At 41.3% G+C, this 16,114-nt stretch overlaps 1 protein-coding gene across 2 annotated transcripts in view; it reads left to right on the top strand.

The window, feature by feature from the left end:
* Nucleotides 1-16,114, top strand: part of KIRREL3 (kirre like nephrin family adhesion molecule 3) — a 692,535-nt gene that overhangs the window by 639,825 nt on the left and 36,596 nt on the right. For both annotated transcript variants that reach the window (XM_063437213.1, XM_063437212.1), the window contains exon 12: nt 3,848-4,046. In XM_063437213.1, coding sequence (XP_063293283.1) covers nt 3,848-4,046 — 199 coding nt within the window. The remainder of the gene's footprint in view (nt 1-3,847; nt 4,047-16,114) is intronic.

Genomic DNA, 16,114 nt, shown 5'->3' with positions numbered 1-16,114 from the left:
TAACATTTAGTTTTGAGCTCTCAACATTCCCTTTTAATAAATAAACCTAAATTGACAGACAGACAGACAGACAGACAGACAGACGGATGTCCATCACCCCAGAAGGATGTACTGAACATATTATGAGGCAGGCTGTTTCTCTGTGGGAACCTCTGTGGTTTTTCTAGGATTACAAACGTGTAACGAAATGATCTTTAGTCGGATATGTACACAAGAAATGCTGACCATAGACATAAGCCACTCAAACAAATCCCTGACTAATAGAAATACAAACAGACATTCTCACCGCAAACACAAACCTGTAACTCTGTGCCTGTTCCCAGAATATCTTCAATCTAAATCAGAAATTGGACTAGCTGAGACTGCATAATCCAAACATAATGCTATTCAACCAAAACCCGACGTGGGGAGTGAGAGAAGGACCTCTCTCGGCCTTTGGTCCACTTATAAAGCAGTAAATGTTGGGGATATTGGTGGAGGCTGGGGTGACAGCACTGGGTATAAAATAAGAGCAGCTGGCGTGGGCATTATGTTTTGCCAGGCTGCAATGCCACCCTGTTTTAACCATAAAGAAGCTCATAACAGGTGGTGCAGGCAGAAGGGCAGGGTAGACATATCACTCCCTGTCAGTCACATATTTTAACCATCGAAGGATCACATGAATCTGGATGAATTCCAGACAAATTCTATGGCCAAGATCAATTGCTGAGAGTTTGTTATCGCAGCAATGGTAGAGGGGATTTTAAGAGAAATACATTGGTGAATTCACAGAGTTACCATTATGATATGGATGATGGATTCTTTACCGAAATATTGTAGCGGAAGAAGTCTGTCTCCTTGTCTGACTATCTGTGTATGTCTGTCTGTCCATTTTACTTTCTGTCACCCTCTGCCTGTCTGTCTGGCTATCTGTCTGCCTCTCTCTCCATCTCACTATATCTATCTGTCTGTGCCAATTAATCTATTGATCTATCTGCTTGTCAGTCAGTCTCTCTGTCTGTCTGTCTATCTGCCTTCCTGTATCTCTGTCTGTCTATCTGCCTGCCTCTCTGTCTATCTTTCTGTTTGTCTATATGACTGCTTGTCAGTCTGTCTCTCTGTCTATTTTTCTGTCAGTCTATCTGCCTTCCTGTATCTATGTCTGTCCTTATGACTGTCTGTCTATCTGCCTGCCTCTCTGTCTGTCTATATGACTGCTTGTCTGTCTCTCTCTCTTTACCTGTCTGTCTATTTGCCTGATTGTCTGTCTCTCTGTCTGACTATCTGCTAGTCTGTCTATGTCTCAGAGCATCTAAGATCCAGCACCCCTTATTTCTTGTAATATCAGATCTCCCCAAAACCTCCATTAATGTTTCTGCACAAAGTATCATTCATTGAGGATACATTTTCTTGCAGTCAAATTCAGATCGACAACAAACTGCAACATCTCTCCAAGTCCCTTACACGGCTTCCAAAAATAAAACCAGGCCATCTTTGATCTTCTTTCTATCAAACCAGACCCCGCAGGCTCCCAGTTAGCTGAAGGGAAGAGCAGTCCCTGGGTAATGTTATTTTTACCTCAGCCTCCCACGTACACACACAAATAATCAGCAGGCACCGGCAAAGAATTTATTCGAAATGCTGAGAGATGAACAAATAGGATTGCATTGATTAAAACCAATAATCACCGGAGTACAAGCAGGAACATTCCTGGAATATACACAATAAACTGGAGCGTGCACCGTCTGTAACGATCTAATCAGTGTTACTCACTAAACCTGTCAGTGGTTTTAATGTTGTGGCTGATCAGTGTGTAACCCCCTATACTGGGCCGGACTGTCAGCACTATAGATCCAGAAAGGGACTGCACTGACACCTGTATATAATATCCCTTATACTGGGATGGACTGTCAGCACTATAGATCCAGAAAGGGACTGCACTGACACCTGGCTATAATATCCCCTTATACTGGGCCGGACTGTTAGCACTATATAGATCCAGAAAGGGACTGCACTGACACCTGGCTATAATATCCCCTTATACTGGGCCGGACTGTCAGCACTATAGATCCAGAAAGGGACCACACTGACACCTGTATATAATATCCCCTTATACTGGGCCGGACTGTCAGCACTATAGATCCATAAAGGGACTGCACTGACACCTGTATATAATATCCCCTATACTGGGCCCGACTGTCAGCACTATAGATCCAGAAAGGGACTGCACTGACACCTGTATATAATATCCCTTATACTGGGCCGGACTGTCAGCACTATATAGATCCAGAAAGGGACTACACTGACACCTGGCTATAATATCCCCTTATACTGGGCCGGACTGTCAGCACTATAGATCCAGAAAGGGACTGCACTGACACCTGTATATAATATCCCTTTATACTGGGCCGGACTGTCAGCACTATATAGATCCAGAAAGGGACTACACTGACACCTGGCTATAATATCCCCTTATACTGGGCCGGACTGTCAGCACTATAGATCCAGAAAGGGACCACACTGACACCTGTATATAATATCCCCTATACTGGGCCGGACTGTCAGCACTATAGATCCAGAAAGGGACTGCACTGACACCTGTATATAATATCCCTTATACTGGGATGGACTGTCAGCACTATAGATCCAGAAAGGGACTGCACTGACACCTGTATATAATATCCCTTTATACTGGGCCGGACTGTCAGCACTATAGATCCAGAAAGGGACTGCACTGACACCTGTATATAATATCCCCTTATACTGGGCCGGACTGTCAGCACTATATAGATCCAGAAAGGGACTACACTGCACTGACACCTGTGTACATAAATTGTGCTTTAATCCCACAGCAGACTTTTTAATGTGGCAGTAGTATAGTTTGGTTATAAAGCAACTTTTTCATTTTGACATTTGACATTTTCAAAATGAAGCATTGTATAACTGAAACTATTAATGCCCTTTGAGTTCCTTACATGGCCTTATTCTGCAGAGCAGAACCACAATAAAGGGCAATATAAATAAAGGGGGCTGTAAGATACTCCAGTACTTGGGGACGGACTCCTGTTGGAAATATCATCTGTGTAGATTTATAGCTGAGACCTGCCGTCTATTTTATTCTATAGCTATTACCTCCCGGATTGTCACAGTGCTGAATATCTAACTAAACAGCTTTACAAACGCTAGATACACATTTTGTTCATAAAATGCCCCAATTTTTTCTTAGTTGGACTGAATTCAATGGCGTTGTGAGTGCAAACACACACTAGAAAAATACCCCACGTTAAATAACTTTTCCTGTTAAACTTAATATAAAGGTTAAAAAGAAAATGATTGAAGTCTTTCAATAATTCTCTATTCTCCCGTGATTGCTTTAATGTGGAATGATCATTCAATTTTACCTCCGTTGGCTCCAAGTTTTGACAATATTAAATTGCTTTCTGATTGGCAAGTCAGACGTTCAGGACGTGGAGGACAAAAGTCTAATGAAATTTAGAGAGGGCTTAGTTTTTATTTTACAGTGTAAATCTGACTTCCATGTTTACAATGAGATGCCTGAATAAGATCCTACAATATGGTCGGGTTTAGCATTTTTCCACCTTGAAAATAAAATGGCCATATTGCTTCTTTATAGGAATCCATCTTACAATATGGACAGATTCAGGGGATTAACACTACCAGATGGAATTGTTAATTCTGGGTTTATTCCATGTGATTGGTGCCAAGTAATAAACTGACTTGAATCACTAGACATATGTTGTTCCAATGCATACATTTTGGTCAACATTCACAAACATAGAATTGTATTAAATTGATAATACCCCCTCCTCCAAAAAATGTCAGCTGTATTCCTTTCCTCTTCAAACAGGCCTGGTCTTGGAAGGAGAACGTCTTAGAATCGGGGACCTCGGGACGATACACAGTTGAAACCGTCAGCACAGATGAGGGCGTTATCTCCACCTTGACCATTAGCAACATTGTCAGAGCAGATTTCCAGACCATTTATAACTGCACCGCCTGGAACAGCTTTGGGTCCGATACGGAGATTATAAGACTCAAAGAACAAGGTCAGTGGTGGGGAGAGGCACGTTCGGGGAAACTTCCCTCTACCAATACTTAATATATAGTCATCACAAATGGGTGGCTTTCGTATCTCCTGCTAACTAATTACATACAGCTTCCCACAAATAAGCAGGATGGCTCTGAGACAGACAGGCAGACAGGCAGGCAGACAGACAGATAGATAGATAAAAACTGGGTTAGTCTCCCATTGTGGTCATTCTCTTTAGAGTAGGTAGATAACAGTTGATAATTCCAGTGTTTGATCAAGATTAGAAGACTTTGTTTAAAAAAAAAAAAAAATGGTAAAATTATCAGAGGACCCCCTCACTAGCCCATTTCTCTAACCATAATAATAGAGGACATATTTGATAGACAGACAGAGAGGGATAGATAGATAGATAGATAGATAGATAATTCATGATGTTGAAAGTCCAATAAGCTCATATATCAATCATTGAGATAGTTCTGGAGTTAGTCCTCCATCTGCATTAGCACTGAGTCGCAGGTTTAAATCAACCTGGCAAAGTCAACTCAGTCTTTTCTTCTTCTGAGCGGTTCCTATACTTAGTACCATTACGCTGGGTAATGATAGATTATCTCATCCAGGCTAGTGAAATACAAATGTAAATTGTTGATTAAACACGTTGGCTATTGGTTTATGGACTAGTTAACCAGTGTAATACTTTACAATTAAAGACTTTTAGTTTGAACCCTGGTTAAGGTGCTTATGCCTACACTGTGCATGTCTTTATAAATGGACCTCCATAAAGAATGCCGTTTGTATCTGTGACCTATAACTTGTATATATTATAGGCAGGGATACCCCACACATATATTATAGGCAGGGATACCCCAAACATATATTATGGGCAGGGATACCCCACACATATATTATAGGCAGGGATACCCCAAACATATATTATTGGCAGGGATACCCCAAACATATATTATGGGCAGGGATACCCCAAACATATATTATAGGCAGGGATACCCCAAACATATATTATGGGCAGGGATACCCCAAACATATATTATTGGCAGGGATACCCCACACATATATTATAGGCAGGGATACCCCAAACATATATTATGGGCAGGGATACCCCAAACATATATTATAGGCAGGGATACCCCACACATATATTATAGGCAGGGATACCCCAAACATATATTATGGGCAGGGATACCCCACACATATATTATAGGCAGGGATACCCCAAACATATATTATGGGCAGGGATACCCCAAACATATATTATGAGCAGGGATACCCCAAACATATATTATAGGCAGGGATACCCCACACATATATTACAGGCAGGGATACCCCACACATATATTATGGGCAGGGATACCCCACACATATATTATAGGCAGGGATACCCCAAACATATATTACAGGCAGGGATACCCCACACATATATTATAGGCAGGGATACCCCAAACATATATTACAGGCAGGGATACCCCACACATATATTACAGGCAGGGATACCCCACACATATATTATAGGCAGGGATACCCCAAACATATATTATGGGCAGGGATACCCCACACATATATTATGGGCAGGGATACCCCAAACATATATTATGGGCAGGGATACCCCAAACATATATTATGGGCAGGGATACCCCAAACATATATTATTGGCAGGGATACCCCACACATATATTATGGGCAGGGATACCCCAAACATATATTATGGGCAGGGATACCCCAAACATATATTATGGGCAGGGATACCCCAAACATATATTATTGGCAGGGATACCCCACACATATATTATAGGCAGGGATACCCCAAACATATATTATGGGCAGGGATACCCCACACATATATTATAGGCAGGGATACCCCACACATATATTACAGGCAGGGATACCCCACACATATATTATGGGCAGGGATACCCCACACATATATTACAGGCAGGGATACCCCACACATATATTATAGGCAGGGATACCCCAAACATATATTATTGGCAGGGATAACCCAAACATATATTATTGGCAGGGATACCCCACACATATATTATAGGCAGGGATACCCCAAACATATATTATAGGCAGGGATACCCCAAACATATATTATGGGCAGGGATACCCCACACATATATTATAGGCAGGGATACCCCAAACATATATTATAGGCAGGGATACCCCACACATATATTATGGGCAGGGATACCCCACACATATATTATAGGCAGGGATACCCCAAACATATATTATGGGCAGGGATACCCCACTCATATATTACAGGCAGGGATACCCCACACATATATTATGGGCAGGGATACCCCACACATATATTTTGGGCAGGGATACCCCACACATATATTATGGGCAGGGATACCCCACACATATATTATGGGCAGGGATACCCCACACATATATTATGGGCAGGGATACCCCACACATATATTATAGGCAGGGATACCCCACACATATATTACGGGCAGGGATACCCCAAACATATATTATGGTCAGGGATAACCCAAACATATATTATGGGCAGGGATACCCCACACATATATTATGGGCAGGGATACCCCACACATATATTACGGGCAGGGATACCCCAAACATATATTATGGTCAGGGATAACCCAAACATATATTATGGGCAGGGATAACCCAAACATATAATTATAGGCAGGGATGGATACCCCAAACATATATTATGGGCAGGGATACGCCAAACATATATTATAGGAAGGGATACCCCACACATATATTATTGACAGGAATACCATAAACATATATTATAGGCAGGGATACCCCAAACATATAGTATAGGCAGGGATAGATACCCCAAACATATATTATGGGCACGGAAACCCGACACATATATTATTGGCAGAGGTACCTTAAGCATATATTATAGATAGGGATACCCCAAATATATATTACAGGCAGGGATGGATTCCCCAAACATATATTATTGGCAGATATATCATAAGCATATTTTATAGATAGGGATACTCCAAACATATATTATAAACAATGATATATTCGCTTACCTCCTTGGCTGAGATCATCATAATTGACAATCTCAGCCAATCCAATGCTTTTCCTGCAGGACAGGAATAAAGGTAAGACTTCACTATGTTTAGGAGGCAAGGGGGAGGCGTGGGGGCTAGACAGTGTTTTTAAAACTATAGGGACCAGAAAACAAGTTTGTGTTCCAGACCATATAGTGTTCCTTTAATTTTCAACTACAAACTGAGAGATATTTTAGGGAAAAGGTGTCAGGTTACTCTATAGAAAGAGGGGGGGGGGGTAACCCCCAGACTAAATAATATAACAAAACATGAGGCACCTGGGTGAACCATTAAGTAGGTAAACCCTTAAACGAAAACATGCGTAACCCAAACAAAAATAAAATTAAAACGTCACTTTTAATATATCAATTAAAATATTTCTATAAGGTAAATAACTAAATCCAAAGGTAGGACAAAAAAAATCCCAGACTAAAGATTAGCCCCTAAAGGACTATATTGCTACCGTTCTATTTCCTATCGATCTACTACAAAATAATGTGAAGGAAATATATATACAAATACCCAAGACAACAGGAGAAATATGTGTTAGATAAAACAAATATATACAAGTAGATCGCTCTATTCGAGTTTGTATTACCAAGTTCCAACAAGTGGTCAATAGTTTTCGATCAGGGAGAGAATCGTCGTTTATCAGATAGGGGCCAAAACAGGAATCAGTAAATAAGAAGATTCCCTACTCTGTTGTGCCTTCGAGGGCACCCCTTAAAAAGTTCTAACTCCTCATAGAGTTACTATGTATACCAGAGAAAGGAGGAGGGATTTAGAACCTTTTAGGGGGTGCCAGTTGAAAGTGGCATTTAAATTACACAAAGCTACAAATTAAAAGAAACATCATTCTTTTTTAAATAAGTAATTCAACTCATATAGTTGCAATAGTTAAATAGCAGCTGAAGAGAGGCTTCAAGAAAAAAATCACTATATCAATATATATATATATATATCAGTATATTATATTATAGTATATTAAATGTATAACTTATTACATAAATATATTAAATATATTCATCCACTGAGGGATCTAGGAGGCATATTTCCACATATATTCCATTATTTACTGAACTATACTTTTTTATATATATATATATATATTTTATTAGAATTGTATTAAAATATTTTATTAGAATTGTATTAAAAAACCAAGACGACAAGGGAGATATTAATTGAGCACACGATTGGATGTTTTATACCCCAAACTAATGAGAAAAGAAAATGAAGTTTAGGTAAAAGGGGTGACATCAATTTAGGGACAGTGAGATGAATTCACCTTCTTTTTTTTTTAATAGAATTTCACTTTATTAGGGGCCCTGGATCTGGGAGCTTTTTTTTTAGCACTACTCCCAACATCCTCAGCCACAAATTAGGGAGGGCCATGAGAATAGACATGTTTGAAGCTGACTTTCCTCGCATTGACATGCAGACCAGGTGTGTCGGAGGAGCAAATGATGCAAGCCATCCAACGGCCAGACATGAGAGTCCCTTGAATACTTAAAGGGACACTCCAGACCCCTAAAGCAGTTTTTCTTGCTGAAATGCTTAATGTGTGAAGAGTGTGTCCTCTTGTTTTAATTTTATAAAAAGTATAGATTTCAGTAGAAATTGATACTTTTGTAAATGAACATTGTTACACCCCACTTGCTGTCAGTCAGAAAACCGGTCCTGTTACTTCCTGGTTTGTTTAGCTCAGTGGATCTAAACTCAGGAGGCAGCAATTGCTCAGAGCACCTGCCTTGCAAAGACTTCTCATTAAACTGCATTGGGAAGTCTGTAATTAAAACAATTGTACAATATAATTTGTGCTATAAAAACTGAATAAAGGTGCAGCTACTTAACACTGTGAAATCAATCACGTGAATTGCACCTTAATAAAACAGAAAAAAAAAAACAATAGTTTGTTCACTTTTTATTGGGAAGTCTGTATACAAATGTTGTCTGTCCATGCAAATGATTCGGAAAAAAAACTATTCAGACAAACAAAAAGGATCAAAAAAATTGGCCAAACAGTGTACTGCAAAATTCTATAAATTCTATATATATATATATATATATATATACACACACACACACACACACACACACACACACACACACACACACACACACACTATATACATATCATGTTTAAAATGTGCAGTACACTCTATTATCCCACCATTTGGTTTGCAGATCTAGTGAGAAGTAACTAGTAGAGGGAGAAAATGAGGGGCAGTGAAACATCTCTATTCATATATAATATTTAAATATAGGGGGGGGGGGGGTTAATGCTCCTCCTTTTCCCGTATTAGTCACTTCTTCTCAACATTTAGTGGCTGCCCTCTAACCATCAATTATCTATTACTTTTGGCAGAACTCAATCAACCAAATCAAATGAAAGTTCTGTGCATTGTCCGTTTGAATTGTTTTGGGATTCGTCAATATAGTGTTTCGGAGTTCAGGATTTTGTACGAGCCGCCAGTTGTCAAATATTCGAATGACTTACAATTAGTTCGAAACAGAGTGCTCAAGTCTACTATATTTTATTTTTGTTGTGATGTGGATGCCAGTGTGAGAAATAGTCAGAATGTGTTGATATCCCAGATAAAATGGGACACATTGATCAGGAACATCCATTGTTAATGTTTCCAGGACATTTTAATAAGGAAAGATTCTAAATCTGTGTCAGTATTATGGAATGTAAGGACAGAGATTGACTCCCCAGGTTAAAATACTTCACTCGTAAAACCATGTGCAATAACCTCTCCAAGACAAATACCCATCTCCAACTAAGGCAATCGGGGGCCGAGATAAAGGAAAATAGAGGCAATTTGTTAAGGAAGTTTTTTCCTCTTTGGATATTTGACTTGTTCAGTATTTGTGCTGCCACAGGGGTCTGTAACATATTACAGTTACAACAGTTTATCACGGTAACTTCATTACGCTGTCTGCGGTTATTATGGTGGGTAATGCAGGCGAGGGACCAAGGTGCCTTCAAGGTGAAATCTTGTCTGTGAGACACTGACAACACACAGTAATATGGGATTAGTTTTCCTGAAATAATAATAATACTCTTGTAAGTAGTGAGCTATCTGAAAGTTTTACTGCCGCCATCTTGGGCTTGACGTGATATATCTTGGTGAGATAACAAAAAGATCTATCAGGGTCTTCCAGCCTCCTATTCTTTAACCCGTTAGTCATGGGATAACGGTACTTACTGATAATGATTTGAGGGCCTATTGGCTCCACATTGTTTATTTTCTGTTCTTATACGTTGATTTAATTAATAAAGGGTCCCCAGGGATTCCTTATAACGGAGAGGAACCCACAACTGTCCTCTTATGGCTACACATATTGTTGTTGGTTTAAATGTGGACACCGGCTGCAGCACCCCGTACCCCTGCAACAGATATATACTTAGTCCCATTGTAGGTCCAAAATCTCCCAAGTCATTTTTGTATTCTCATATCTCTATTGTAGGAGCTCCATACTGTTAGTGTCTGAGTGTATAACAGAGCTCCACAGCAATAATACTCCCAGTAATGTGTCTGAGTGTATAACAGAGCTCCACGGCAATAATACTCCCAGTAATGTGTCTGAGTGTATAACAGAGCTACACAGCAATAATACTCCCAGTAATGTGTCTGAGTGTATAACAGAGCTCCACGGCAATAATACTCCCAGTAATGTGTCTGAGTGTATAACAGAGCTCCACAGCAATAATACTCCCAGTAATGTGTCTGAGTGTATAACAGAGCTCCACGGCAATAATACTCCCAGTAATGTGTCTGAGTGTATAACAGAGCTCCACGGCAATAATACTCCCAGTAATGTGTCTGAGTGTATAACAGAGCTCCACAGCAATAATACTCCCAGTAATGTGTCTGAGTGTATAACAGAGCTCCACGGCAATAATACTCCCAGTAATGTGTCTGAGTGTATAACAGAGCTCCACAGCAATAATACTTCCAGTAATGTGTCTGAGTGTATAACAGAGCTCCACAGTAATAATACTCCCAGAAATGTGTCTGAGTGTATAACAGAGCTCCACAGTAATAATACTCCCAGAAATGTGTCTGAGTGTATAACAGAGCTCCACAGCAATAATACTCCCAGTAATGTGTCTGAGTGTATAACAGAGCTCCACAGCAATAATACTCCCAGTAATGTGTCTGAGTGTATAACAGAGCTCCACAGTAATAATACTCCCAGAAATGTGTCTGAGTGTATAACAGAGCTCCACAGCAATAATACTCCCAGTAATGTGTCTGAGTGTATAACAGAGCTCCACAGCAATAATACTCCCAGTAATGTGTCTGAGTGTATAACAGAGCTCCACAGTAATAATACTCCCAGTAATGTGTCTGAGTGTATAACAGAGCTCCACAGCAATAATACTCCCAGAAATGTGTCTGAGTGTATAACAGAGCTCCACAGTAATAATACTCCCAGAAATGTGTCTGAGTGTATAACAGAGCTCCACAGTAATAATACTCCCAGAAATGTGTCTGAGTGTATAACAGAGCTCCACGGCAATAATACTCCCAGTAATGTGTCTGAGTGTATAACAGAGCTCCACAGCAATAATACTCCCAGTAATGTGTCTGAGTGTATAACAGAGCTCCACAGCAATAATACTCCCAGTAATGTGTCTGGGTGTATAACAGAGCTCCACAGCAATAATACTCCCAGTAATGTGTCTGAGTGTATAACAGAGCTCCACAGCAATAATACTCACAGTAATGTGTCTGAGTGTATAACAGAGCTCCCCAGCAATAATACTCCCAGTAATGTGTCTGAGTGTATAACAGAGCTCCGCAGGAATAATATTCCCAGTAATGTGTCTGAGTGTATAACAGAGCTCCGCAGGAATAATACTCCCAGTAATGTGTCTGAGTGTATAACAGAGCCCCACAGCAATAATACTCCCAGTAATGTGTATTTAAGGGGAGCCTACAGAAAAAAACAAAGCAAAAAAAAAAAAACAATGACCAGCATTGTGTCATACTATGTGTTGGAAAAGGTTTTTACTTCCAGTAAGATTTAAATAATTTTTATTATGGGTGCTCCCCTTGTAAAATGTAATAATCTGTAAATGTACTGAAAAAACAATTGAGAAAATAATGAGCTCATCTTGTGTATTATCTTATTCTGACATGGAACATGAGTAAAATCATTGTACGAAAACTACTCTGATCTCACAATTACTGCAGTTAGAACGCACATAGCTGCCTTATTATTGTGGAGCTCTGTGATACACCATACACACTGCACATTACTGTGAGTTGTATTACTACGGAGCTCTGTGATACACCATACACACTGCATATTACTGTGATTTTTATTACTACGGAGCTCTGTGATACACCATAAACATTATACATCACTGTGAGTTTTATTACTACGGAGCTCTGTGATACACCATACACACTGTACATTACTGTGAGTTTTATTACTACGCAGCTCTGTGATACACCATACACACTGCACATTACTGCGAGTTGTATTACTACGCAGCTCTGTGATACACCATAAACATTATGAATCACTGTGAGTTTTATTACTACGGAGTTCTGTGATACACACAGGCCCGGACTGGCCATCGGGCACACCGGGCAAATGCCCGGTGGGCCGCGATGGCCGTGGGGCCGAGGCCGGCAGGGGAGATCACAGGATCTCCCCTGCCATCCCGTGCAGGGCCAGCGCTACCCGAGCGCCGGCCCTGCTGTGTGTCTCCATGGGCCGGTGGGGAGATCAAAGATCTCCCTCACCGGCCCAGAGACACTGTTACATGCGGCTGTCGGCTGGGGTGTGAGGGAGGAGAGGACCGGCGGAGCTCTAGCCAGCAGCTCCGCCGGATCCTCTCGCGAGGTCTGAGCGTTGCCGCGGTTACCGCGGCAACGCTCAGATCTCGCGAGAGTGAACTCTAGCCGGCAGGGGCTAGAGTTCACTCTCACCACTGGACCACCAGGGAAGGCAGCATGGTCCCCCTCCCAGGCAGACCGGCTCCCCACACCCAGGCAGACCGGCCCAGGCTAAAGGTAAAGTGGGAGGGAGGGGGATATAACTTTTTTTTTTTTTTTTTACTTATTAATAAAAAACATATTTAAATGTAAAAAAAAAACAGCCCCCTCATACACACACACACACACACATCACCCCCAGAAACACTCATCACCCCCAGACACACAGCACCCAGACACACACAGCACCCCCAGACACACAGCACCCCCAGACACACAGCACCCAGACACACACAGCACCCAGACACACACAGCACCCCCAGACACACACAGCAACCCCAGACACACACAGCACCCCCAGATACACACAGCACCCAGACACACACAGCACCCAGACACACACAGCACCCCCAGACACACACACAGCACCCCCAGACACACACACAGCACCCCCAGACACACACACAGCACCCCCAGACACACACAGCACCCTCAGACAGACAGCACCATCGCTCACACACACACATATATTTTCTTTGTCTGTTAACTCACTGAGGGTCAAAGATAAAAACACCCTCACACACAGCACCCCTCTTACATACACACAAACTGCGCCCCTCACACATACAATACGTCCAAATATATATATATATATATATATATATATACATACACACACACACACTACAGCACCCCACACACTGCACCACTACACACATTACGCTCCAGATACACGCTAGATCCCTTACCCTATATGCACTCTTAATCCTCTATACACACACACACACACACACGATCTCCTATACACACTCTGGGTCCTTTACACACTAGATCTCCTACACACACACACACTGCACCACCTACACACACACTACATTTATTGTCAGCAAACACATACAGCATTCTCTAAACACACCCTCTCTACAACCCCTACACACACTACGTCACCTATACACACACACTACAGCCCGTATGCACACACTCGCTACATCCGCTATAACACTATGCCCCCTATACACACACTCTCTACAGCCCCTAGCCACACATATTACACCACAAACACAAATTAAATTGACCTATTTACACAATACCACACTACGCTCTACACACACGCATTCCCACAAGCAGGCTCCAAACGCATGCACCATACACTTTCCTGGCCCTTTTGTCCTCTGGTATCCCACTTGTGGAGACACCAGAGACAATTTAAAAGCAAACACAGCGCAAGCATGTTATTAAATTTGCTTGCGCTGCGCAGAACAAATACAGGGCCTTTTTCTAATGCCAGAGCTCTTCAGCGGGGCTCTCTGAGCATTGAACCAAATTGCTCACTTTGAGAGGGGGCGTGCTTGTCATTAGTGATGACAAAACACACCCTCTCTGGCCCCGCCCCCTTCTTAGGGGGCTGCTCTGATTGAAAAATGCCCGGGCCTAATTTTTTTCCCAGTCCGGCCCTGGATACACCATACACACTGCACATTACTGTGAGTTTTATTACTACGGAGCTCTGTGATACACCATAAACACTGCACATTACTGCAAGTTTTCTTACTGTGTAGCTCTGTGATACACCATAAACATTATACATCACTGTGAGTTTTATTACTACGGAGCTCTGTGATACACCATACACACTGCACATTACTGTGAGTTTTATTACTGTGGAGCTCTGTGATACACCATACTCACTGCACATTACGGTGAGTTTTATTACTGTGGAGCTCTGTGATACACCATACACACTGCACATCACTGTAAGATTTATTACTGGGGAGCTCTGTGATACACCATACACACAGCACATTACTGTGAGTTTTATTACTGTGGAGCTCTGTGATACACCATACACACTGCACATCACGGTGAGTTTTATTACTGTGGAGCTCTGTGATACACCATACACACTGCACATCACGGTGAGTTTTATTACTGTGGAGCTCGGTGATACACCATACACACTGCACATCACTAAGTTGTATTACTGGGGAGCTCTGTGATACACCATACACACTGCATATTAAGTTTTATGACTGCGGAGCTCTGTGATGCACCATACACATTATACATCACTGTGAGTTTTATTACTGGGGAGCTCTGTGATATAATCATACACACTGCACATTACTATGAGTTTTATTACTGTGGAGCTCTGTGATACACCATACACACTCCACATTACTGCCAGTTTTATTGCTGTGGAGTTCTGTGATAATTTATGAGCATTGCACGTTACTGCAAGTTTTATTGCCGTGGAGCTCTGTGATTAAATTCAATAAACATGATCCCCGAAACAGACATTATTTGATCTCTCTTCGCTGCCTCAATATAACATTGTATCACTGTATCATACTTTAACTGATAGTTCTGCTAGCCCAGGAATGTATAGCCATATGTATATGTCACATTAGAGGATTATAGAAGCCAGTCCCTAACATGATTTGCAAATTAATAACCTAATTATCAGGATTCCAGTCAAGCCAATCTGATGTCTGCACCATGACCAACAGATCAGCTGTTCACGTATTTTCCGCTCCATATTGTGACTAAGGGCACGGCGGGAAGTTTTGGCTCTGATTTAGTCACTAAATGTGCATTTATTGGAAACGATAGAGAAAGGGCTTTGTTTCGATCTCCGAATGGGGCAAATATGTTGGGGGAGAGAGAATGGAGAAACTAAACATGTCCCTTGATCTCTATTTCCAATGAATGTGCAGCTCCACTGCAGGAAAAGGTTAAAGACGTAAGATTGTTGGAGGAAGTTGAGCCAAACTCAGTTATTATTAAATGCTGGGGACGGCAGGTGGAGAGCTCTCATTAAACTCTGATTTATAGACGCTGCTGTCATGTAGATTGAATCGGAACTAAATGGACTGCTTAGAATTAGCCTTGGGCTCCTTCCAAGCTAAGCACAGACAGCGGCCATTTCAATCAGATGTTGTCAAACACATTATGGGGGAATTTAAATACAGATGGGCTCAGTTTATTTGGTGGGTATAGCCACTGGCTTAATTGGATATAAGTGGCTCACTACAAACAGTTACTATTGAGTTAAAAATAAATACAAATAA

The sequence above is a fragment of the Pelobates fuscus genome, chromosome 11 (assembly GCF_036172605.1).
Source record: "Pelobates fuscus isolate aPelFus1 chromosome 11, aPelFus1.pri, whole genome shotgun sequence".
Taxonomy (NCBI): domain Eukaryota; kingdom Metazoa; phylum Chordata; class Amphibia; order Anura; family Pelobatidae; genus Pelobates; species Pelobates fuscus.
This window is presented reverse-complemented; position numbering and strand designations above follow the sequence as displayed.